At 42.0% G+C, this 25,205-nt stretch overlaps 1 protein-coding gene across 4 annotated transcripts in view; it reads left to right on the top strand.

Moving 5' to 3' along the window:
• The window catches only part of LOC309532292 (uncharacterized protein), a 99,876-nt gene extending 75,420 nt beyond the window's left edge, over nt 1-24,456 (top strand). For 3 of the 4 annotated variants that reach the window (XR_014219692.1, XR_014219693.1, XR_014219694.1), the window contains exons 2-5: nt 112-198; nt 15,787-15,895; nt 17,791-17,885; nt 22,149-24,456. Coding sequence is in view for 1 of the 4 variants with exons in the window: in XM_082222528.1 (XP_082078654.1) it covers nt 112-198; nt 15,787-15,895; nt 17,791-17,812 (218 nt within the window). In the remaining 3 variants the exon portion in view is untranslated. Of the gene's footprint in view, nt 1-111; nt 199-15,786; nt 15,896-17,790; nt 17,886-22,148 lie in introns of those variants that run through there. The other variant, XM_082222528.1, reaches the window with a different exon arrangement.
• The last annotated feature ends 749 nt before the right edge of the window (nt 24,457-25,205 follow it).

Below are 25,205 nucleotides of genomic sequence, written 5' to 3'. Positions count from 1 at the left end.
TGAAGCCCCTTGCAGAGCATCCCACAAGATCCAACAGTCTAGATTTTAGACCATAAGCATGTAGATTAAGCACGCCAATTCAGCATGTTTCACTTGTGTGGTTTCTTTCAGGTGCATCAACCTTCCCCCAACCCAGAGATAGCAAGGGGATGTTAAGAGTCCTGTCTTCCAACCTGCCAAGAGAAACGGTGTTGCCAGGTAATCCTCACTTCCCTTCTCCAAGAGCAGATGTGTGTGGCAAAGTAGGCATTTAGTCTCCCATGTGCAGCTGCTTAAGTAATGCCAGTCCTACTATTGCCACAGAATTACAGATGCTAAAGTCAAATGACAACCACTGTGGTGGTTATTCAACGAGCCGCTCTAGGCATGCCCAGTGCTTTTCTCTTTTGATTCTTTAAACCAGCAGACCTGTTTATTATGTCAGAAACTTCTTTTAAAATTAGTTTTAAAAAGCTGTTTGTCATGTAGCATGGGCGGCTTCTCAAGAAACACAAGGATGGGTGAAGAGCAGCTCTCCCAAATGTACAGATTTAAATCAACAGGGTAGCCTGCTTCCAGTTCTGCTCCAGTTCTCAAAAGACAGCCAACCCTCCCAGTCTCAGCCCCTCCCATACACTATCCATTCCCATTCCTTCCCTTAAATTGGTGATATGAACAGCAGCAAAAGTGTGTGAGGGAAATAGAAGAGAGACTTTCCGCCCTCCTTCCTTTCTGTCACATCACCATGTAGGCACATGGGGTTGAATCTGACAGCCATTGTACAAGTGGAACAACTTCTGCTCACGAGATAGAATGTCCCATGCCTCTGCTCCCTCTGTGCGCCCCCCTTCACCTCACATCAGATCCCTGGGGGTTGGAGGAACCTCCAGACAGCTGGGGGGGGGGGCTATGTGGGGAACAAGAGGGGTTAAATTCCATTGTGTAAGTGGATGTTTCTCTTCTTGTTCAATGACTTCATAGGATACAGCTATTAGTATTTGTAAAGTCCTGGTCTTGAGGGGCTGACCATCTAAAAAAGCATCCCTTTCAATTCCTTACATATTCAGACATGAGGAGTTAATGTATTATACATAGTATTTTGGGGCATTAGTACATTTGGCGCTTTTTTCATTAAGAAGAATGGAGCACGATTTAAGTTTGCATACCAGCACTTTCTTCTCTCTCTGCAATCATGCAGAGTTACCTTGCCATTTTGGAAGGGTGTTGAAGCGTGCCTAATTTCACAGATTGTGCCCCTAGGCCCGTAGCATCCCTGTGTCTAACAAACATAATTTATGTGGAATTGATTTAGCTTGACCTGTTTTGAGATGCAAATGCGCTTGTACCTAATTTCCTAAGATGTCTGTTTTGTGCACTGTTGTGGAAGATGTAAACATTCAGCACATATATGTAGGAGACGAGAAATAAAATGGGATGAAATACTAGAATTGTTAGCAAAAAAAGAGAGAGGGGTGGGGCTCCATTTTTAATGCAGTGTTTTCTGTAAAGCATAAATGTAGAGACAGGTTGATTAAGATTATCAGTCATGAGTGTATTCATGAAAATCTTGCCGTATCCATAAACAGCAATTTTTCATTTAAGTCTTTAATTTGGGACTAGTTTCCAGTCCATTTTGTGCTATCTGTTTCATAATTTTTTACCTGGCTATATTTTGCAAATGATGTGTGCTGGGGATGGGCAATAAATTGTCCACAACCGGTTTCAAGTCCATATCGTGATATCAGTTTCATAATTTTTAAAGAGAGTGTGTGTGTGTGTGTGCGCGCGCGCACAAGGATGCACTATGTAAAAATATTTTTACATAGGTTTTTGCTCTGCTTTGTATTAATTGGGAAGGCTTTCAAGGTGGTAGGTGGAAAGTGTTGTTATTTTTCCAATTTTTAGTCGCTTGCCACAGAAGGAGTCTCCAGGTGACATACAAAATTCTTTGAGTATGACACATAACAAAACCAGCCAAAAGAACAATACCTTACACTTAAAGCCATTTAAAACTTATAAAGCAGACTCCATAAAACAGCGGCAAAAACTTTAGCATAATATAAGCTTTTTCACAAGCACCGTAATGTCACAAGGCAGCATCATTTGAGATTCCTCTTGTAGCCTAACATGTTAAAGCACATTCTGCCACTAAAGAGGGTTGGTGAGGGAAGCCCCGTTCTGTGCCCAATAAGCACAGGACACCTTTGCCCGGTGGCACTGTGCCCATAGATTGTAGCAAAATACTGGGCATGGTTTTGCCCAGTATCTTCTCTGTGTGATGGGCTCATGGTAAAAAACTTTCTCATGAGCCCTTGCTGAAGAGGGGAAAGGAAAGCCTATACAGTGGTACCTCTAGTTACAAACTTAATTCGTTCCGGAGCTCCGTTCTTAACCTGAAACTAGAGGCGTGCTTTCGCTAATGGGGCCTCTTGCTGCTGCTGCGCCGCTGGCACACGATTTCCGTTCTCATCCTGGCGCACAATTCTCAACTCGAGGTAACTCTTCCAGGTTAGCGAAGTTTGTAACCCAAAGCATTTGTAACCTAAGGCATTTGTAACTCAAGGTACCACTGCATAAGGCTACTTCTCCTGGAGCTCACAGCCATTTTGCTTTGAGAGCTTCCCACCTGCCCACCCTTGGGTTAGAGCCTTCACTGAGCAATTTTGGGTCACTGGTTGACAGGGTAGGAAAAGATTCTCTCTCTCTCTCTCTCTCTCTCTCTCTCTCTCTCTCTCTACGTGACTAGCACTTGGTTGGGTTGCCCCCCCCCCTCCAGCCTTTCCCTCAGTGAAATTATGGTTTTCCTTTGTTAGGTGGAAGAACATTGTTTGTATGAGGGTGGAAATGGCACTGGTCAGGATCAACATAGTATTGGGGGGGCATAAGGGGCCTGAGGGGAGCATTGACCACAGCAAAACCTAAGCATGGGTTTGGTATCTTCCTCGTTGGAATCTGCCCCCTGGTCCCCCAGTGACACCTTGCTTGCTTGGCTTGCATCACTGCAAGGTTCAACACTAGCTGACTCCCATCATACAGGTTTGGAGCGATCCAAACCCAGCAGATCCATTCCATCAACATGGGGCTTGTAGAATGATGAACCGATCCTGGGACCCAGTGCCATGCCAACCCTTGCCCTGCCCACTGCTGTCAATAAAGATTTGGCCTGATTTTATCCCATTGCCATTGTACAGTCCGGTTATTTTGCTGCTCTCGTGAGTCACATAATGTGCCTGCCTGGGCAAAGAGAAAATCAGAAGCAGGCTATTGCTTGGGCTTCATCCAGCCTATTGCTGACTTCCAGATACAGGCTCATCATTTCTACCTCTTTCCAGGCAGCTGGCAAAGAGGCATCAATCACCCTTGCTCCCAGAAGGTCCACCCCACTGAGCTAGATGCTATCAGCCATGAAGGGCTGAGCAAACATTCCATCGGTCATTCCCCTCCAGGCGCTTTGTCCACACATTCAAGCTGTGATACCCAAAACTTGTCCTGCAAGACAGGACCAGATGGTGCTCCAGACACACTCATTGACTGAAAATTGGCAGCATCCAAGGCAAGGTGGACGAAACTGGTTTTATTCTCTGAATGTCTTGAGAACACGTCACCGCATACTTCTGAGAACTCTCATACCACCACCACCCCTTTGGCCAGCCCCAGCTGGAATAAGCCCTGCTCTGCTGGCTGGACCTTCTAAAGATGCAATGGTAGTGAAGAAGTATCCTTTCTTTGTAGCCGTCAATGCCAAGGAATAGGCATGATATTGTGGGAGTCTGGTGAGTCACAGGTTTGCTATTGCCCCCTCAGGTTACCTGTTCTGGGGATATTTGTGTAATTGTATTCAGCGCTTGATTGTACTTTTTCCACGGCAGGCCTGAAAAATCAGGGCAGTTAGAGTTTTTAATGACAAGGTGATGGCTGAAATTTACTATATTACAAACCACAAAAAGTCTTGTTGCACCTGAAAGACTAAGAAATTGATTATGACTTAAGCTTTCATGAATTACAGTCTATTTCATCAGATGCATGGAAAGGTTATGAAGTGGACCGTAGTTCAGGAAAGCTTGTGCCATAATAAATTTGTTGATATTTTAAGGTGCTATAATACTTGTTTTTTTTGCTGTTTCTTATATAATGTGTTTTAGTAATCATCTGTTGCAGCAAGCACAGCTACCCCCTCTGGTCATTTTATTATGTACATTGGTATGAAAACTAAATATTAAAGCAATAACATTTCAAGCAACTTACTCAAAATGCAGAATTATCGTAATTCCCCTTCAGCAATGTGACATAGCTCTGTCAATAAAATATGACACATTAGAATGGCTGTCACTGAATTTGAAAGGCAAGGCTGGTTTGAAGGTTTGCAATTCGGGAATTGCATTGTCTGTCCCCCACCCCTCACTTAGACAAGCTGTAAAACTCTTTTTTTTTTCTTGAGGAAATGACCAAACTACCGTACTTTGAAACTGCCCTACAAACTCACACTGGTAATTCCAGTCAATTTAATTATAATATAATAATAATAATTTATTATTTATACCCTGTCCATCTGGCTGGGTTTCCCCAGACACTCTGGGCGGCTTCCAACAAAATATTAAAATACAATAGTCTGTCAAACATTAAATGCTTCCCTAAACAGGGCTGCCTTCAGATGTCTTCTAAAGGTCTGGTAGTTGTTTTTGTTTGGTTCATTTCCCTCATGCATGCATTGTGGGGATTTTTTTTAGTTTTTATTTAATGTACTGTACTGTAATCTCATTTATATATCCTTTTCTGCTCTATGTGGCCAAGCTGAACAAAGAGCAATTCAGACCTTCCAAGTGTCCCTATTTTCCAGGGACAGTCCTGGATTTACAGAAGCCATCCCGGTTTTTCTTAGGACATCAGAGAAATGTTGAAGGGTATGGTAGGACATCCCTATGTTCAGTGAAGAAATGTTGGAGGGTATGGAGTTATGAAACCCCCAAGCCAAGGAAATAAGTAACTATAGAACTTTTAGAAGACATCTGAAGTCAGCCCTGTATAGGGAAGGTTTTTTTAAAATGTTTAATGTTTTGTTATGTTTTTATATATGTTGAAAGTTGTCCAGAGTGACTGGGGCAACCCAGTCTGATGGGCGGGGTATAAATAATAAAGAAGTTGTTGTTGTTGTTGTGGAACAGGACATCCCTATTTTCATCGGAGAAATGTTGGAAGGTATGGTAATCTCATACGATGGAAGACTAGGAGAATACTGGGTCCTTCAGGCTATCCTACGCACCATATCCCACTATAGGCTACTAGATAAACGGGTAAAGGTAAAGGGGCCCCTGACCGTTAGGTCCAGTCGTGGAAGACTCTGGGGTTGCGTCGCTCATCTCGCTTTACTGGCCGAGGGAGCCAGCGTACAGCTTCCGGGTCATGTGGCCAGCTTGAACAAGCCACTTCTGGCAAACCAGCGCAGTGCACGGAAACGCCATTTACCTTCCTGCCAGAGCGGTACCTATTTATCTACTTGCACTTTTACATGCTTTTGAACTGCTAGGTTGGCAGGAGCTGGGACCGAGCAACGGGAGCTCACCCCGTCGTGGGGATTCGAACTGCTGACCTTCTGATTGGCAAGCCCTAGGCTCTGTGGTTTAGACCACAGCGCCACCTGCATCCCTAGATAAATGGTACCATTTTCCAAAGCCTGTTTCAACTGCCATCTCCATCAATCTTTATTTCTCTACCAAGCCACAACATCATTCCGTCTGGACACCCTGTTCTTCTTTCCAACAGACTCTGCATTAAGTTCTGTTACCTTTCTGCTTAGCTCTCTGTTGACAGCATCACCAATAGCAACAGGACCAGCAGTATTCTAGAAGCCAGGAGACTTAACTGACTCCTACCTTTGGCACTAGTGATGGCAGGGCTATTTTGAGATGGTGGAGACTGGGGCATGAGATGCTTGACTGATCAGCTTGCTGCAACACCTCTGATTAACCCCTGATAACAAATGTGTGATTGTGAAGGTGCTGCTTTTAGTATCCTTTTTAAAAAAAAAACCATCAGCCATGTTGCTTACATTTGATAGGGCATAATCTTTCCTGGAGGGGCTTATGATTTACCATGTTCTAAGATTAACCTGTTGCTAATTATCAAAGGCAGTGCTTTTTCGGGGGGGGGGATGCAGGGGTATACATACCCCTAAACAGTTTGTGAATCTAAGTTTGGCCTCACTGAGGGGCAGTATTTCAATATGAGTAGGAAAATGAGAGCACCCCAAAACATTTCTTTTTTAGAAAAAAAGCACTGCTTAAAGGAATTTGTCATAGTTCTGCGAGTGCTCATTCAGGTAGAGAATTTGCACCCCAAGGGTCTTTCTGTATGAAATCTCCTGTAACTTAGGGATTTTCTGATATAACAAGTTGGAAGAAAGGCAGCTGTTTTGTGTTGTTTTTCTGACCCATATTTGTTTCACATGGGCCCATGTCTCATCCTGCTTCCACACTAATTCGCCATTCCCTCCCCCCCCATTTTTTTTAAAAAAATCATATTAAACATGTATTTTTTCACAAAACATTCATTTCTAAAATTATGTTCCCTCAAATGTGCATTTCTACTGTTCCCCTCATGTATGTGTCCTAAAGTACATATTTTTATACAAAGTTTGGTATGGTTTTTTAGCCAAGAACTGCAACCCAAAAATTAGAGAAGAAGTAAGAAAAACAATAAAAATTCACTTGGGGAAAAAAATAAAAAATTAGAGAAGCAGAACATCTAATGAACTTCTGCCTTCCAATCTGCACTTTGCTCCAGGAGTTGCAGGTCAGATCAGCCTTGACCAGAATATGCAAAGAACAAATTCCTCAAGTGTTTCTGGTGTGACTTTTTTCCATGGTAACTTTCTCAGGTTCCATTCTTCATTTCAGGTTAACTCCCATAGCTGATTACTGAAAGGGGATATGATCATTTTCTTATCTTTCTATGATCGTTCTACTCCCATGCTACATTCATTTTTTAAAAAAATTAAATTATTAGTTGCTTCAGAGAGATTTGCGAGAGATTTCGGTATCTTTAACAACGGTTTTGTTCTCTTAATTCCATAGTATTGCATCTGGTCTATTGTATCATATTGTTTTTATCAGTTTACAGCAGAATTATCGCAAGCATAAGCTGTAATTGCTCTTCCCAAGAACTGGGTAGGGACTGACTTGATTTGTAGAAAGGCAGCAGTTCTCAAATGATTAGTTGATGCAGCCTTCCCAGCTCTTAGCGAAACATTTTTGCAGACTGATTGCCTTTGGCAAAATGTTCTGTATTGGATAGGACAGAGAAGCTGGTGATTACATGTTCTATTGTTTCTGATTTGTCATTCCGTTTTCTACAACCATCTGTATCTGTGGTCTTTTTTTCTTTTCTTTTTTTCCTTACTAGCAAAATGCAGTGCTAACAAGTGAGTGTGTCTGTGGCAGGAGATTGCAAACGGGCCTGGGTGTGTGTTTCATTTATGCACGCATGCATGTGTAGTGCATCTCTGTGTGATTTATGTCTGGTTATAATAGTACCCTGTTCAAGAAAATGTGTTTTGTTACAATGAGACAGTTCCAGCCTGGCGTTCCTGGCTTATTAAAGCCTTAAGCCTGGAATGAATGTCAGCCCTACATGCTCCCTCCTCACCCTCCTCTCACACATTTGCTTTGGCACTTCAGTCTGGGTCATGTTGCACAAAACATCCGACTGTGGGAGCCAGTGTGGTGTAGTGGTTAAGAGGGGTAGTCTCGTAATCTGGGGAACTGGGTTCACATCTCCACTCCTCCACATGGTATATAAATTCTAATCCTCTTCTTCATCATCCTCCAACAACAGTTGAAGAGTTACAGGTTTCTCATCCTTGCTACAAAGAATATGTCTGGACTTCTGCATAAGCCATTGATGTTTATCTCACTCTGATATGGATTTCCTTTGCTATAGATTATTTGTGAAACTCAGCATATAGTGGTACCTCGGGTTGCAGACACTTCAGGTTATAGACGCTTCAGGTTACAGACTCCGCTAACCCAGAAATAGTACCTCAGGTTAAGAACTTTGCTTCAAGATGAGAACAGAAATCGCACAGCGGCAGCGGGAGGTCCCATTAGCTAAAGTGGTGCTTCAGGTTAAGAACAGTTTCAGGTTAAGAATGGACCTCCAGAACAAATTAAGTTCTTAACCCAAGGTACCACTGCAATGATTTTTCTTTCATAACTTCTTCATACAGTGCCAAAGCTGCACATTGCCAGGGTCGTTATCTCAGCTTTGCTTTCACATTCTGCTGGTCTCCTTGCTGTTCTTATGCAATGGTATTTGTCTTATTTCTTACATTTATTTTTGTGGATGCAATGCATATTCTTACATTCTGATGGGTTTTCATTTGTATTTGTCATTGAACTTATTGAAGAACTTTGTGCATATCTATGGCTCCTTGCAGCATTTAATACAGGATTTTGATGTGTTCTGTCCTGGAATCTATTATTTTTACCGCCTGTCTCTGTTCAGTTCTTCTTTCAAAATGCCATGTTCAAAAGTACCAGCCATTTTGGATCATTTGGCAACAAAATTTTTGGTGTCTCTGTAGATTCTTGCTTCTATCATGCTTGCTCATACATCACATTCTTTGTTGGTTCAAAATGCATTTTGTTTTATTTCTAATAATTAGGAGGGATCTTCCATTTCTTGTATCTCAGGCAGAAGCAGTGTTGCAGTACTTACTTATTTTTGTTCTTTTTCATTCAATTCTGTGGCAATTTTTAAAATTTCCCATTGTCCCCTTTATTGTATGCCAGAGACCTAAGAAATGGAATCTGTCTGGTTCCCATTGCAAACTATTTGCTTCTCTTGCCATTGATGCTGCTTTGATCCTTTGTCTTCAAAATGACACTTTCTTTCTGGCACCATGTTTAAATAGTGCCTTCATTATTCAAGAGAACACAGAGACTTTGTTACACTGATTCACATCTGTATTGAATATGCAACAGAAAATGTTTTCTGGGTAGTGGGCTACTGCTTTGACTCCTTCAGTTGTCTGACATATGACCTCTTTGAGTACAACAGGTCAGGTAAGATCTTTGCTGCAGCTCCCACTGTTGGATGGAGAGATGGCTGATCTTATGAGTACACTGTAGTGATCATTAGGATCTGGGGTGAAGGCTTATAAGGAAGATTGGAAAATATTTGTAGATTATTTTAAAAGCCAATGTAAACAGGTAAATACGTTAGCAAGTTTAGAGTAGATTCAGCAGTATACAGTAAACTGAGGTAAAAAGAAGAAGGGGGGGAGATATGGAATATTTAGAATATGTGGAGTAGAGGGGAAACTGAAGAAACCATGGATGGAGGGGAAGGGAAGTCGAGACTATTGAGTTGTTTGGATGGTTATTGTGTAAACATGAAATATGTAACAGAAAGGCAAATAAAATTATATATATAGGATCTGGGGCGAAGGGTAGATTTTACCTTTTCTGTGAGAGTATCACCAAGTGTAAAATTTTGCTTTCTCTGTTATGTGAATGCTCACTATTTACTTCTTACAGAGGTGCATTCTGGGCACCGTAGAAGGAAAAAGACTGGGCAGGTTTAGCCCCTTCACAGTTGTATCTCAAGTTGCAGCCTGTTTATTTTGCCCCATAGAGTCTGATCTTCATAGTTTTGCTCTCTTATATAACTAACCCCATATTTAGAGTCTGTGATTAATGCTATTGTGCAACTAACAGAACAATGAAACTTGTTAGAGCAAGATACACACAAAGGTGCATATCAGCAGTAACCAAGGAGGTGCCAACCAGATGTTGCTAGACTGCAACTCCCATAATCCCTGACCATTGTCCCTGCTGACCAGGGCTGATGGAACCTGTGGTCTACAACATTTGGTGGGCACCATGTTGGAAACTTCTACTGAATAGTGACTTCTTTTATAATTATTGGTAGCAGTTAACAGGGCCTTGGATAGTACTGATAAAACCTTTGGTTTCTGCTTTGAGGAGAAAGGTTTTTATCTCTTAACCAGTTTATGGCTAATGAGTTGTTTTGAAAGAAGCAAGAGATTCTAATCTGCAAAAGTGAGGATTCTGAGGAATGGTTTAGTAGCTGTGTTGAAGGCTGTGTTTATCTGTTAATAGAGTTGGGTCCAGCGTGTCAAGGAGAAAATTCACACACTGAATCTTTCCTTTTATCAGGGAACAGTGTTGGGGATGAAGATTACAAATGAAGCAGGAAGCCGACAGGACTGTCATTACTAAAACTCTTTTAATTACCTTCATTTCAAGTCTTACTTGTACCAAGATTTAAACTTGTTTATCTCTGGTGATAGCAATTGCCATAAGATACAATATGGAGAAAATAGAGGGAGAAACCTTTTTGCCTTTTCATTTAGTTTTAATTGAAAGGGAAAAGGTAAGTGCTTTCAGCACTGCCTCTTGCGCTGCCACCGCTCTGCTGTTTCTTGTTTCTCCACACCGCCATTTTGAAATTACTCACTACTGGCTCTGGCCTGGGGTCATTATAAAAGACAGTACTCCCACATGAATTCGGGTACAAAGTTGTAACAATTGCAGGGACTCCTGGAATGAGCTCTTGAATTCTTCAACACAGCTGCTTTGGACAACAAGCTGTGTTTTGCCAGCCCTGATTGTTGAGTCATCCAAATCCAACACACACAAAAACATGCAGACTGCAATGTTGTATTGCAGCTGCAGCTTGCATAAGGATTTGGTGTGTTTTTTCCTAATTAATGCCATTAGTATGTGTTAGAGTTCTCAAGTGAAAAATATGTTAAAATAACCTTGAATAATGAAGGCTTTAAAAATAGACTCAGCTAGGACAGGCAAAAATTGAGATTCTATGATGATATTTTCAGCACACGTTGATTTTTTTCCTTGATATTGGTTTTAAGTCTCCCTGGAGCTTTAGGAAATCTTTTGCAAATATTAACAACTTACTTCAAAATCTTAGTGTGACATTTTCTTTCAGATTACCTGATTCATTCCTTATGAATATCTGCTCAGAATTCCAATCTCCTCTCACACTGATAGTGTTGCCTTACATTGCAGCTCAGGTACAGAAGAACAGAAATGCAAGAAGCCCTAAAGATAACCTCCATGTATTCGGCATTCTGTAGGTTTTTTTTAAAAAAAATTATTGAATTTTCAAATCAACATCCAGTAGAATGTAACCATAAACCAAAACATGACTTTGCACTAATCATTTCAAGAAATATATCAACTGGGGAGATATGACTGGTGAAAAAACACTATGTAATGACGAGGGGTAATTTAATGGAGAAATGTGTAGGGTGACTGTTTCATGTTTATTGCTGTTTAGTCGTTTGGTTGTGTCCGACTCTTCGTGACCCCATGGACCAGAGCACGCCAGGCATTCCTGTCTTCCACTGCCTCCCGCAGTTTGGTCAAACTCATGCTGGTAGCTTCGAGAACACTGTCCAACCATCTTGTCCTCTGTCGTCCCCTTCTCCTTGTGCACTCAATCTTTCCCAACATCAGGGTCTTTTCCAGGGAGTCTTTTCTTCTCATGAAGTGGCCAAAGTATTGGAGCCTCAGCTTCACGATCTGTCCTTCCAGTGAGCACTCTCGGCTGATTTCCTTAAGGTTTGATCTTCTTGCAGTCCATGGGACTCTCAAGAGTCTCCTCCAGCACCATAATTCAAAAGCAGCAGTTTCATGTTAGCTTACTGTAATCCAAAACTTAGAGGGGATGTAATGCAAGTGACTTGTGAACACATCTGTGCAATTTCATATATTGCTCATATGATTCATAGATTGCCAGGGAAGAAATTCAGTTCAGTTCACCTTTTAATGTGAACCCATGTAATTCGCACTTCCCGAAACAATATACAAACTGAAATGCAGCTGTCTTTTGAAATTTGCATGGTGTCTGAATTTTGTGGTGCAGTTCTCCAACCCAAAAATGTGTACAAGGATGCACATATTAGGGGAAAGCATACATAAAAAAATACATAGATAAGTGAAAACAGCATACAAAAGTGAATTATATTAGGGAAAATGGCTTGCAAGAATACTGTATATATATTAGGTAAAATTGCATAGAAAAATGTGTATATTGGGAGAAATGCACAATAAAGTCCTAACAAGGAGGAGAGAGACAGGCAAACAGACAGACAGACACAGAGAGAGAGAGAGAGAGAGAGAGAGAGAGAGAGCGCTGATATGGAAATGTGCAGAATTGAATTTAAGATTTAAAAAAAAGGAAATGGAGAGAAACCAAAAATTGTCCACTCCTAGTGGTGTGGGAATCACTTCAGAAATGTAACATCTTGTGCTATTTTGGTAACATCAGCAGAAATAAACCACATGTGTCCAATGAATGACATGACTCCTTGCTATTCCGGGCAAACTTTGGCATGACAAAAATGGACCTGTTGGAACAGAACAACTTTGGTAGCCTCTGGAAGAGTTTGCACTCTGCATGATGTGACAAGAAAGTGAACCTGTACACCCTCCCTCATGGCACATAGAAACTGGCTCTACACTCATGACCTGTAAGGATAGGGAGCCCAAGCCATTGGCTCCTGACAGAACCATTAACAGCCTGAGAGAACTTCTGTGGCAGCCCCTCCACCATCTTGCCTGGGGCTGCTTCTGACCTTTGTGACCTGAGCAAAGACAGAAGTGAGGGGACCCAGGCCAGGGAGCTTGTGCCATCAGCTCCCACCTGCCTTAAGAGGACTTTGTCACTCAACATGTGGTATCAGTAATTTAGTACAGTGGTACCTCGGGTTAAGAACTTAATTCGTTCTGGAGGTGTGTTCTTAACCCGAAACTGTTATTGACCTGAAGCACCACTTTAGCTAATGGGGTCTCCCACTGCTGCCGTGCCGCTGCTGTGTGATTTCTGTTCTCATCCTGAAGCAAAGTTCTTAACCCAAGGTACTATTTCTGGGTTAGCGGAGTCTGTAACCTGAAGCGTATGCAACCTGAAGCATCTGTAACCTGAGGTACTACTGTATTGTGAAGGCACAAATGCCACAAATACGGTAAAACGATTCCAGTGTGAACAGGCCTCTCTTGTGTGACACTTCTGTGAAAAGATATGTATGGTTTGAATAAATGAAATTTGTGCACATAGGCATTTATTCACAGGGTTTGTTCTTAACAAGGAAATGTATACATGGCCCAAAGTGTATGTGAACGAAGGCATGAAATTTATTTCATGTATGTCTTCCATGTTCTGGCCATGTGCAGACCTTCCCTCATTAGCTGAAGGAACTTCAAATGTTCTCTTGGATAACCACACTGTGAGAATGTGCCGTCTCATGTGTCATGATTTTGACCCCTCCCCCTTTAATGTCTCTCTCTTTCCTTGCTTAGTATTGTTCAAACACACGCTTTTCATTCATCAGTTTTGTAATGAGTGTTTGGATCTGTGAATTACAGCTCGCTTTTCAATTGCCGCTGATGCATTTTTGCCCTTTTGCACTGATGAAGGATTTCATTTAGTTGTGTGGAGCAGATTGAAAGTGGCTGCTTTGATTTTCTTTCTTTCTTTCATGTTTTCAGGGCTGGGAAATAATTCCATGCCTTTTTCAGAGCTCTGCCGGCACATTTTAAGAATGATATGGTTTGCAGTAGCGCTAATTAGCGCCAATAATAGCTTGACTGTCTTGCATTGTGTTTAGCCTTGGAATTCTTGACTGTTTTGCATGTCTCTCTCTCTCTCTCTCTGTGTGTGTGATGTACATTTGTTCAGAGTGACCATTTGGCCTGAAAAACTGAAACTTGGCTGAAAATTGATCCAGCTGAACTTTACAACAGAGTTGCTGGGAAGTTGGTTGTAATACTTAGTTTGTGCTTTTTATTACTGGGGCCTAATTCATGCTGTTTTGAGAATTATAAGGTCTAAGATATAAAATAAATGTTCAGGCAAACTCATACATAAATATATAAACCACATGTCTGAAAACAGTACAGGAAAACAGTCCTAAAGCTCTTTCAGTGACCTCAAATATTCCTCTGCAGTTTGGATGGAAATGGGAAAAGCCTCCCCAATGTCTCTGTGCTCACAAATTCTGCCTTAAGGGCACATTTGTCTATGAATAGGGTGAGCCTGTGACCTGGAATTACGTATTTATAATCACAAAAGAATGGCTAGGCTCTCCAGGTAAACCCATTAACAGCCAGGTAAACCTATCAACAGGTTTCCTGCCAGACTGCCTCCTCTGCTGTAGACCGCCCCTTCTGTGATGTATGTATGATGTATTGAGGGGTGGTCTTGAGCTACAGGGTGGCAATTTCAAAAGTCTATATAAGGGCTTGCACACCACTGTTCTGGGTTCCTCCTCCCTTCTGCGTGGGGTGTGTGTGTGTGTGTGTGAGAGAGAGAGAGCACCCTGTTGCAACAGTTTAATAAAGATCATGCTTACTAGCTGTTTTGCTTCTCAATATTCTCTGGTTGGCCTCTATTATTTTCTCCTACCAATAGAGAACCTACGTACAGGCTCTTGGGTACCCCATAAGGAAAAAGGAGCAGTTTTTTCTTATAACAATGCTTACTGCTGTCTCCCTGCGAAGTACAGGCTGAAAAGCAGCATCAAGGCTTAGGAATGTGCTCTCTCTTCTCTCTTCACATTGACTTTAACCATTATTGGTGGAACATTTGCATTGCATTGATTCTTGGTCGCTCAGATGCTCAGCTCTAAATACAGTGGTACCTCTGGATGTGAACGGGATCCGTTCCGGAGCCCTGTTCACATCCTGAAGAGAACACAACCTGCGTCTGTGTGTGTGTGGGTCGCTATTTGCTGCTTCTGCGCATGCACGTGACGTCATTTTGAGCGTTTGCGCATACATGAGTGGCAAAACCTGGAAGTAACACATTCCATTACTTCCGGGTTGCCGTGGAGCGCAACCTGAAAACGCTCAACCTGAAGCAACTTTAGCCCGAGGTATGACTGTACTTGTAAGGTCCAGCCTTCTACAGCTTAGGAGGTAGTAAGTGCCTGGAGCAGAAGAAACATTTGGTAGAATAGGGCTGCCATTTATTGGAAATTATTGCTGACTGATCATATAAGGTCTATCCAGAATTGTCGGCATCTTTCTGTCTTGGAAGACAATGAAGGAGTGTGCCTTAATAAACACTATTATAAATACAGATGTTAAGATTACAATATGCTATCTCAGTGAGGCCTTGAGGAATATCTTGTTGTATTTCAGGACATCCCTAATTCTGACGTGCTTCCAAAGCATAACTATGTTGGCCCTACAGATCCTTCAATACGTTTTAAGTACCAAATAAGGTGAAGCAAATATTGAAAGCTCACAAAAAAAGAAAAAGATTTTTTCCTGAGTTCAAAGTGAGTGCTTTTGACTTCTCTGAGAGCCAGTGTGGTGTAGTGGTTAAGAGCAGTAGACTTGTAATCTGGTGAACCGGGTTCGCGTCTCTGCTCCTCCACATGCAGCTGCTGGGTGACCTTGGGCCAGTCACACTTCTCTGAAATCTCTCAGCCTCACTCACCTCACAGAGTGTTTGTTGTGGGGGAGGAAGGGAAAGGAGAATGTTAGCCTCTTTGAGACTCCTTCAGGTAGTGATAAAGCGGGATATCAAATCCAAACTCTTCTTCTCTTGCTGCTCTTGATTTTGGGATGCATCAAATCCCAAACAACATAAGGGATAATCTGTCAAAAACGGCAGCATGTTACCTAACAAATGCTCTCAGATACAAAATATTGTCACATGCAACCCATCATGCAGAGGATGTCAAATACAGACATTAAAGATTCGTCAAGATATGTGTGAGAGGTTTTCTTGAGGTATGTTTTATTTGTTCTATTGCAGCAGGGTCCAGTCTCCTCACTGGCCAGAGCCACAATATGATGCAACTGGGGCCCAGAAAGTTACTGTGTCAGCACCACAAACCAGATAACGAAAAGAAAAAGACATTCGGGTAAATAAACATTTAATGATCTATTTGTTGTGGGTGGATCTCTTTTAAGCATAATGCTTGTTAAGTCTGCTCGATGTTGTGCTACTATTGCCCATTTAGGTCTCTTTCTCCTGTTTCTGCCCTACTGTCCCCCATTGCATTATTTGTGTTCTGGATTATATTTCCCTAGATGGCTTTTTGTGTCTTCCACCCTCTCTCTTTAAATTGAATCTCATGTTGCTGTCTTCTGCCTATTAATATTTTTTGGTTCTCTTTGTGTTTCTGCCTACTGAATGGATGGGCACAACTCCTCCTAATTTATTATCCTCTACAAATTTCATTAATGTAGTAAATTATTAGGAAGATATTAAATAAAAAAAAGACCTCATTACAGTATCCTGGTAACTACCTCAACCTGTGTTATTGAATTTTTTGCCACCAGGGTACAATAACAGACCTGCAGTTTAAAACAAGCAGAGCACAAAGTGAATTCCCCATATTTTGCTTTCCTTCTTTCACAGCAGTGAAATTATCCAGTGGAGATTTAGTACTGGAGGGTACACTGTATCCATATCTTTCTATCACCTACCTATGAACTGTATCTCTAATATTGTATCTCTAGTATCATATATATTTTCCATTCACTCTGATTACCAGTAATGTTGGATTTGTAATTTCTTGTCAGAAGAACCACCAAAGCTTAATGGTCGAACTTAATATGCCAAAGGTCCCTAGTTCATCTCCAGATAGCACATCTTGGGTAGCAAGTCTTGGAAAGACCTCTATCTTCTTTAGCGGCTGCTAGTCAGAGAACAGTATTAGACTAGGATGGACCAATGGTCTTGATGATATAAGGTGAACCATTGATGCATTTCTTAGTGCAGATAGTATTGATCTGATGTGTAGAGATCTTTCCTATTCTACTTAATTCAAGAGGGTCCAAGAAGCTCCTGGAAACTTCTCTGTGTGAAAGAAGCAAGCAGAAGGTTTGTGATGTTTGGGTTATTCCTTCAGAGAAGCTGAGTACAGCTGGTTTAAACTGGTTCTGTTAATCTCTTTCTGTCAAGGTCATGCTGAGTATAATAGTAGGGCCAGAAGGAGCATGAGTTCCTCACTTTCTCTTTCTATCTCTTTTTCGTCTGGTGTGGTGTTCTGTATGCTATAGTGTTAAGTTTTTGACGTATTATAAGTTATTGTAAGTTTTAAGTTAAGTCTGCTGCAACTGGATTTCTTATGGACAGTGCCAGTCCTGAATGTATTAGAATTGTGACCATTATCCTCACTTGCCTTCAGTAGCAGTAAAGCTCTGCTAGATGAAATATAATTGCCTCTAGTCTATTTTTTGGGAATCTTGCAACGTGTTTAAGTTTTTACTCTGCTAACTATACATTGGAATCTGCTCTGGATCAATACTAAATAGACTTTCACTGGCAATGTGAGGGGAAGTGAGAGGTACACAGATGGCTCAGTCAAACAAGATGAAAGGCCTTTGAGTAGCTTCTCCATGGAAACCAATGGCATTGCACAGAGATAGGTTGATGGTTGTATGGCCATGTACCAAGACATAATTTACCAGACTATCTAGTCAGTCACCATTATTGCCCTGCTAAGTGAGGCAATATGGTTCTGCATCTGGTCCCAATCCAAGGAAGCAGAGGTGCAGTAAGATTTTTTCATCACTAAACAGGATCATTACTGATGATCAGCTCACTGAAGGCATCAACGTATCAATGCCATGCATGTGGATTATTATTATTGCATTATTTGCTGCATTTGTATCCCACTTTGAGCACACCCTACCAGCTGTCCACAGACATATTGCTTGTGTGTTCCATATGCAATGACTTCTAGCAGTGCGATTTTTCTTGAAAAAGAGGTGCTGGAACTCACCATGAACACCTCCTTCATTCCCTTAGAATGGCAGTGGTGCCCACCTGAGAGGTGACGGAACTGAGTTCCAACAAGTTCTGGCTGGGGAAAAAAGCCCTCGTCTCTAGGAAGTTATCACATGGTAAGTTGTCATCTCTGCTTCTTCTGTTGCCTGGAGATATTGCATGCTAAAGCCTCTCTTTTGTGACTTCTCTATGACTTGCTTTGTCATAACTAACATGGTTTAGAAACAAAAATAATCGTACATGGAATTAATTAATAACAACATAATTTTTAGTGGTGTGGCAGTAATATTGCTGCATGGCTGTCAAATTTGGGTCCTTTTTAGGATCAACAATTGTCCTGAAGAAGTTGTCACAAGGAAGCTATGTTTGGAATGTGTTGTGGCAGCTAATTTGCATAGTATAATCTCATGTGCTGAAGTAGTGGAATAATGCAGCAATGGCATCTTAGGGCATGGATTGTCAGTTCCATTCAGAAATTGAGGGAAAATTTTCCCAGTGTGTTTTGACAGCATCTTTGACAAGGGTAGTTATTCATGTTATTCCTTCCTTTTTAAAAATAAAAATAAAGGAGGGGGGAGATACATACTACTGTAATTTCAAACATATATTTTTGAGATTTCCTCAGTCTGTAGCTTTTCATTGTGCAGGTTCCATGATAGACTGAACTGAATATTTCCCCTCTTAATAAAGACAGAGTTGAATGCGTTAGGAACTTTCCACTTCTTGCAGCTGACTTTTGCGTATGTGCTTGTGTGGTGCATTAGAGCTATTTTTATCTCCCTCTTTTTAATCTCTTTTTCCTTTGTGCTGGATCCCTTTCTGGTGAAGTGCTCAAGGTTACAGAGTTGAGAGGGAAAAAATTTCATCCAGTATTTATCAGAAGAGAATTTTTTTGACAATTTTTGAATGTGGTCCCCCCCCCTTCAACTATTTCCCTGGAGAATATTTGGCAAGGTGGTCTCCCTGCTCTTGCCATCCACGAGGAGCTGAGAGCTTTTTACCAACCTCCCACGTTGCATCATTCTGTTTTATTCCACACCCCTCTCCCCACATGTGTTCACATGCCTGCAACATGCCCTGCCTAGATTTAGGGTTATGATTCTGTCCTCCCTATTGGAGTTGCTTCTCTCTGCTGGCAACTCTGCTAGGGGAGTGTTTTCTGCTGCTCCTCCTCCAGTCCACTTTCTTTTCCAGCCCTCCCTTCTTTTCCTTGGCTCAGTTCAAACCTCTAATACACTTACCCCCTATTTCTGGCAGTTTTGCCCTTGGCTGGGGCTGGCGGTCTGGCTCCCATCCCTGATGAAGAGACATGATGGTTCCTGAGAGAAAACAAAGCAGAAAGCTCCTGTAAGCACAACTAATGACAGCTTTCAAGGGCAGCAGGAGTGCTTGGAAATAAGGACGTGCCAGTGCTGATTCCACTTATAAATGGTTTAAAGGACTGTAGGGCATTTGGGCACCACCAGCAGAGCAGTTAGATATGACAGTGGGGAAAAGATAATGATTAAAAAGTTATTTTACAGCAAACAAGCAAAAATATACATGGGGAAGGCTTGTGGGGGGACACAATAAACCCTCTGGGGGGTTGGGTGTGCCCTCTTGACCATTAGTTGGCCAGTGTGGTCTACATCTTTGATCAGCTTTCTTTAACCAGAATTTTGGACCGAGATTCTGGCGCCCTGAGTCTGGGTTAAGCCTCCTGTGCTGTATTTATACGGATCTGTTAAATCTGTCACCTAAAAATGAGATGAAGCTGAAGGATGTTCTTTGGATTTTAGTGCATGTTCTTTTTATGGTAATTGAAGAACAAAAGTTCAGTACACTGGTAAAGCTTTTACTGGACTGATCTAGTGGTTGAACAGTCCTCCATGGGGGAAAAATATATCTGAATGTAGAAGGCTAGTCTCACCTTCTCCCTGCCATCTTTCCATCTATCTAAATTTTCACGAAAGAGCATCCCCTCAGGAATACCTGAACCTGTACAGCCTCAGAAAAGCTTGACCAGTTGGTTCTGGTCTTCAGTCAGGAAGGTTTATGCTAGGCCAGTCCTACCTTGAGGCAGAGTGCGGTAGCTGCCTCGGATGGCAAATTCTGAGGGGTGGAAAGTGGCCAGAAAGGTGTGGCATGTGGTTTGCCCTGTAGCCCCTAAGCTAGCTTTCTGCCCCAGGATGGCTGGCATGCCAGTGCGGCAACCTGAGATGATTAGCCTTGGGTGGCATGAATCTCCCACTCCACCAGGTCATGGGTCTGGTTCAGGAAAGGGGAAGCATTGGTCTCATCTCTGACACCAAAAAGGTCTTGGGCCGGCCCTGGGTATACGGGATAAATTTGCAGCAAGCATCCCGATTTTGCTGAGAAACAATCACAATGCAAGCGTATGGCAACACTGCTGAAATAAAACCACTAAGCTGGGCTGGGGGGTTGATCTGTTTACTTATGTGCAAAGAGCCAGATCCCAGTAGCCAAAAGAAATTGGATGAGCCTTTAAGCCTTTTCTGTTGACTGCATTCTATTTATATTATTTTTTAATGAGAATATCATCTGTAGAGTTAAAATAAAAAGAGCCTATCCTTGGAGGAGCTGGAGGAATCTTCATGTAGGGATATTGATTTTTGTGAGATGGAGATTTTAAGCAGAGATTTTAAAGAAGCTCAGGTGTTTTTGTTTATGAGCAAACATAGATTGCTGTTTGTCACTAATTTCATGGTTGACTTCAGGGTTTTAAATTTTTTATCTCAGATGTGATAGAGCATATAAAATGTTTGCTTCCATCCCCCTGCTTCCTCCTTTGCTTGGTGTGGTTTTTTTCAAGGAAATCTACAGACTGAAGTCTGAATTACAGCCTTTATTTATTCTTTTAGAAAAAGAAAAATGTATCAACCACTTGTTTAAAAACCATATTTTCTTTTTCTTTGGTGATCACTCATAGCCAAGTAAGATGGTCTTCCATAAACACGGTCTTAACTGTGAGTCCATAAGTGACTGTGGAGGTCAATTCTGGATCCACATGTCCTTCCACAGTAGGTTTCCAGGTGGGAGCTGATTACGGTGAGGGCTTGCCAAACGTGCCTTCCTCTTAGCACTTTTCTCCCTTTTGTCCTGAGTTTGAGCATCTTCAAAGTCCAGGACACCTTTGCTAAAAGCTGTTCTCCAATTGGAGCACTCACAGGCCAGTGTTTTCCAGTTGTCAGTGTTTATACTACATTTTTAAAGATTTGTCTTGAGGGAGTCTTTAAACCTCTTTTGTTGACCATCAGCATTATGCTTTCCATTTTAAGTTCCTTTGGAAGAAAATAATCAGGCATCTGAACAACATGACCAGTTCATTGAAGTTGACGTTGAAAAATCATTGATTCAACACTGGTAATATTTGCTTCTTCCACAACGCAGAGTACTAACTACTATACGATTACAGATTCTTCCAGTACACTGGAATTAGTTTGCCTGTTTTCCCAATGTATTTTTTTATTTTTTATTTTTTGAAACACCGTTGATGGAATCTTTTGAGGAGTTTGGGATGGCGTTTATAAGTGGTCCATGTTTCACAAGCAGTAGTAAGGTTGGTAGTACAATAGCTTTGTAAACAAGCATTTTGGTTTCCCTGTGAATGTCCTGGTCCTCAAACACTCTGCACTTCAGTTGGAAGAAAGCTGCACTTGCAGAGCTCAGGCATTGCTGGATTTCAGCATCAGTGTTGGCCCTTGTGGAAAGATAACTGCCCAAGTAGGAGAAATGATTGACACTTTCCAACGTTACACCATTGAGTTGGGTTTGCCCAAGCTCCTAATGCTATGCCTCAGTTTTGAGTTATACCTGCATGAGGTTGCTGTGTTAATAGCAAAAATGCATTATATGGTGAGCCACATGTAAGCACAGATATATTAGGATTGAGTGTAGGAATACCTCAGTTTTCCTGTTCTCCTGTATGTGCGGTATATATTGGAAGAGTGAAGAGACTTCCTAGTTTGAAATAAAGAGGAAGTGCCAATTGTATGTGCAATTTTGAATAAGGTAGCATATTCTAATAATTGCCATGGGGATGTACCGTATTTTTCGCTCTATCTATAAGGCGCACCAGACCATAAGACACACCTAGTTTTTGGAGGAGGAAAACAAGAAAAAATAATATTCTGAATCTCAGAAGCCAGAACAGCAAGAGGGATCTCTGCGCAGCGATCCCTCTTGCTGTTCTGGCTTCTGGGATAGCTGCGCAGCCTGTATTCGCTCCATAAGACACACACACATTTCCCCTTACTTTTTGGGAGAGAAAAAGTGAGTCTTATAGTGCAAAAAATACAGTAATTGCAGTCTTGCTAATTCAAAATGTTGTGCAGTCTAAAAGTAAGGGACGCTCAGCTGATGACCTCTGATTCTCCTAGCTCTAGGCATTCTTCCTTCTCTCTCACAAGCAGCATGGCCACAGTCCCATACTGAAAGAGGCAAAGGCAGGGGAAGACCACAGGGGCTATGAAAAGGCTGCCCCTGCTCCAGATGGCATGCTGCAGTAGTGATGAAGCTGGCACAGCACCATAGTTTGTTGCAGCCTTGGGTTGAAGAAGCGGATGATGGAAATGATCCAGGTGGTGGAGCAAAGGCAGCTGTGAGAAAGTGCCAGCAAGTGGCCCAAGATGCGAACCGACTTCAGCAAGATGGAGCAGGCTTTTAGAGGAAATCTCTCTGGAACAGCAAACACGGAGAGCTTAATTGCTTTTAGAAATGCTCCAACAGGAAATGACTCTCTTTGGCAGAATGTAGGAAAGGAGGCACTGACACTCGGAGCCATAAGGGGTTGTTTATAATAGAACGCATAGGGGCTTATCTTGAGAGCAAACCTAAATAACTTTTAACGTGCCATCCCACAAAATGCAGGACCCAGCCCTAGACAAAGGAGAGGTGGTTGCAGTACTTAGATAAGCAGATGGTGTCAACCGAGTGGCAGCTGTTCAGCCTTCTTGCCACGCCAGAAAACTGGTTGCAAATAGGTTGGTAGGTATTGACAATATACATAAGGAAGAGGTAAAGAGTGGCAAAGGTGGGGGGACCCACAGAGGTGGTTGCCCTATGCACATAATGATTAGGGGCACAAAATTTCAATACCCAGATCTGCCTCAATACAGCTGTGTGCTTCCTTCGCTGGGCTCTATTGAAAACAGCTTTTCCATGCAAACCAGGAGGTGACCTCTCCAGACAACAGAACGACTCTTTTGTCTGTGGCTGTGATCTCCTGGGTGACGCAGATGCTGTTAGGCAGTTGAATGTGCATGCGTACTCCATCCGTTTCCCTCCCATCCAGCCCTCCACACAGCCCTGGGCACTGGCAACCCATGCTATACCACTGGAGGCAAAGTAACCTGAATAGCTTCTGAGTGGGTGGCAGGGTGATGATGGGATTTCCCCTCCCCCCAATATTCAGAAAAGGTGCTGCACCAAAAAGAGGGGAAAAATCAGAACTGTCAAAATACATTTACTGTAACGCTTATTTTACTTCGCTGCTTTGCATCAGAGCGATGTGTTTTGAGATTTCAAATGGCCTTTCAAAATTCTCCACTGTAATTGTGAGCAGATGAATTGGAGGAGACCATCTTGCCAAATTTCTCCAGTGAGAGTAAATTCTCCAGCAATTTCTTGGGGTGGAGCTCACCATTTGCACAGGTTCAGTAGCACAAGTTCTTAAGTTTCCCCTACGGCTTTTTTATTTTTGCTGCTGCACGTAACAACAGCAACCATCACAATGTTCTGGATGTAAATCAGAGAAAACTCTGCAAAGTGCCATTCCCATCCACCTCTAGAGGACTTAGTCCAGTACTTCTAGTTCAGCATTCCAGCCTCTACACCTTGGATGCATTCCAGGCAGGAAGAAGCATTTGGGTGGGGCGTGGAGCAAGGCCAGTGAGGGGTGTAGCCTGGGGAGGGTCCTGAGGGCCTGGTTTAAAAGCATGGGGGGCCACATTCCACTCTGTTTTTAGCCCGTTACCTAAAATGGTTGTTGTGGTGGTAAAATGGGCTAACTTCCCCTTAGCTCATGGAGGAAGGATGAGAAGAATAAATAACATTTAGTGAAGAGGTTTCTTGTTGACATAAATGGCTCTTAGGATATTCCAGGCACTGAATTGATGTTGCTTTGGAATGTCTGTTGTGTTTGTTCATTGTTTCTGTCTGAGCATCCTTTACATTTGAAATGTATAAGAATCTTATGACAGAAGGCAGTATTAAGTCCCTGGTGTGCTCTGTTCTGTAAAAGGCTCTCTCTTGAATGTCTTACAATTCACACAAAAATGGGGAACAGGAAAACACTGTAGTTTTAAGTATGGAATGATATTTGGAATTTTGACCAAGATCTGTAATGCTAGATTTGCCCCAAGGGGAGAAAAAGTCCAACCATTCATATACCGGGCAAAGGGAAATTGAGGAGGAAGCAAAGAAACACTGTCAAACCTTTTGATGGCGCAAAGCTTTCTCTCCCTTCATATATGCTTTTTTGTTTTCAACTTTTGAAGTACCATGTTTCTGTGTCCTCTTTCTCTACCAGCTGAGGTTAGGGTCACAGCCAGCAACAGCATGAGGTCATCCTCACTCCAGAATGAGTATTGAGCCACTGAAGGAGAATTTGACAATTTCTGACCCACTTTAATCTCTTTCTCTGTTCTCACCGGCGACAAGGAAGAGTGGGAACAGCAGTCTCGCTAGCTGTTTGACAAAATGGTTGCTATTTAGTTTGGTCACCTTGACTTTTCTAAAAAATATATATTTGTTAATGTGTTTATTTATTGCAGGTAAATATAATGTTCTTCAGGGGTAACTTTCAAACTCTTTTTTTTTATGCAGCAGTTAAAGTATGCAAGAGAAGTATGTTGCCAAATTGTACAAAAAAATTAAAATACATACAGTAATAGTTCCACTATCCAAACTCATAAAGGTGCAAGTCCAGTTTAGTTATAAATCCCAGCAGCTTTATCACAAACTCTTGCAGTACTTTGTCATAATTTCATGTAACAGGGAACTTAATGACCCCATGCCACCCAATAGGGGAGTGAGATTGAGCCACCCATTGCCACTGCCCCACATCAGGATTCCTCAGAGAATCCTGCCTTTGAAGAAATCCTATGGTGTGCAAACATATTTGCTCAGCTTGGTAGGTTTAGACTGCACTAATGGTTTCCTGCATTTCTTATCTCAGCCCAAGTGATGTACCCCATTAGGCTCCATAGTGGAGATCAACTGAACTGAGAAGTGCAAAGCATAGATCATGGAGAAAGCAGTTTCTCAATTACCTGCTGCTTAGACACATGACAAAGTGAGGGAAGGGGTGTGGGGAGAGGAGGGGCAAAGGAAGAAATGTATTCTCCCCCAGTGATTTGATGGTCCCTTTTAATTTGTCACATTTATATCCCACCCTTCAGTGAACTCTGGGCAATGTAGATAAGGTCTCCCATATA

This window comes from Podarcis vaucheri, assembly GCF_965113315.1.
Source record: "Podarcis vaucheri genome assembly, chromosome: 5".
Taxonomy (NCBI): Eukaryota; Metazoa; Chordata; class Lepidosauria; order Squamata; family Lacertidae; genus Podarcis; species Podarcis vaucheri.
Note: the sequence above shows the minus strand (reverse complement) of the source record. Positions and strands in the feature narration are given on the sequence as shown.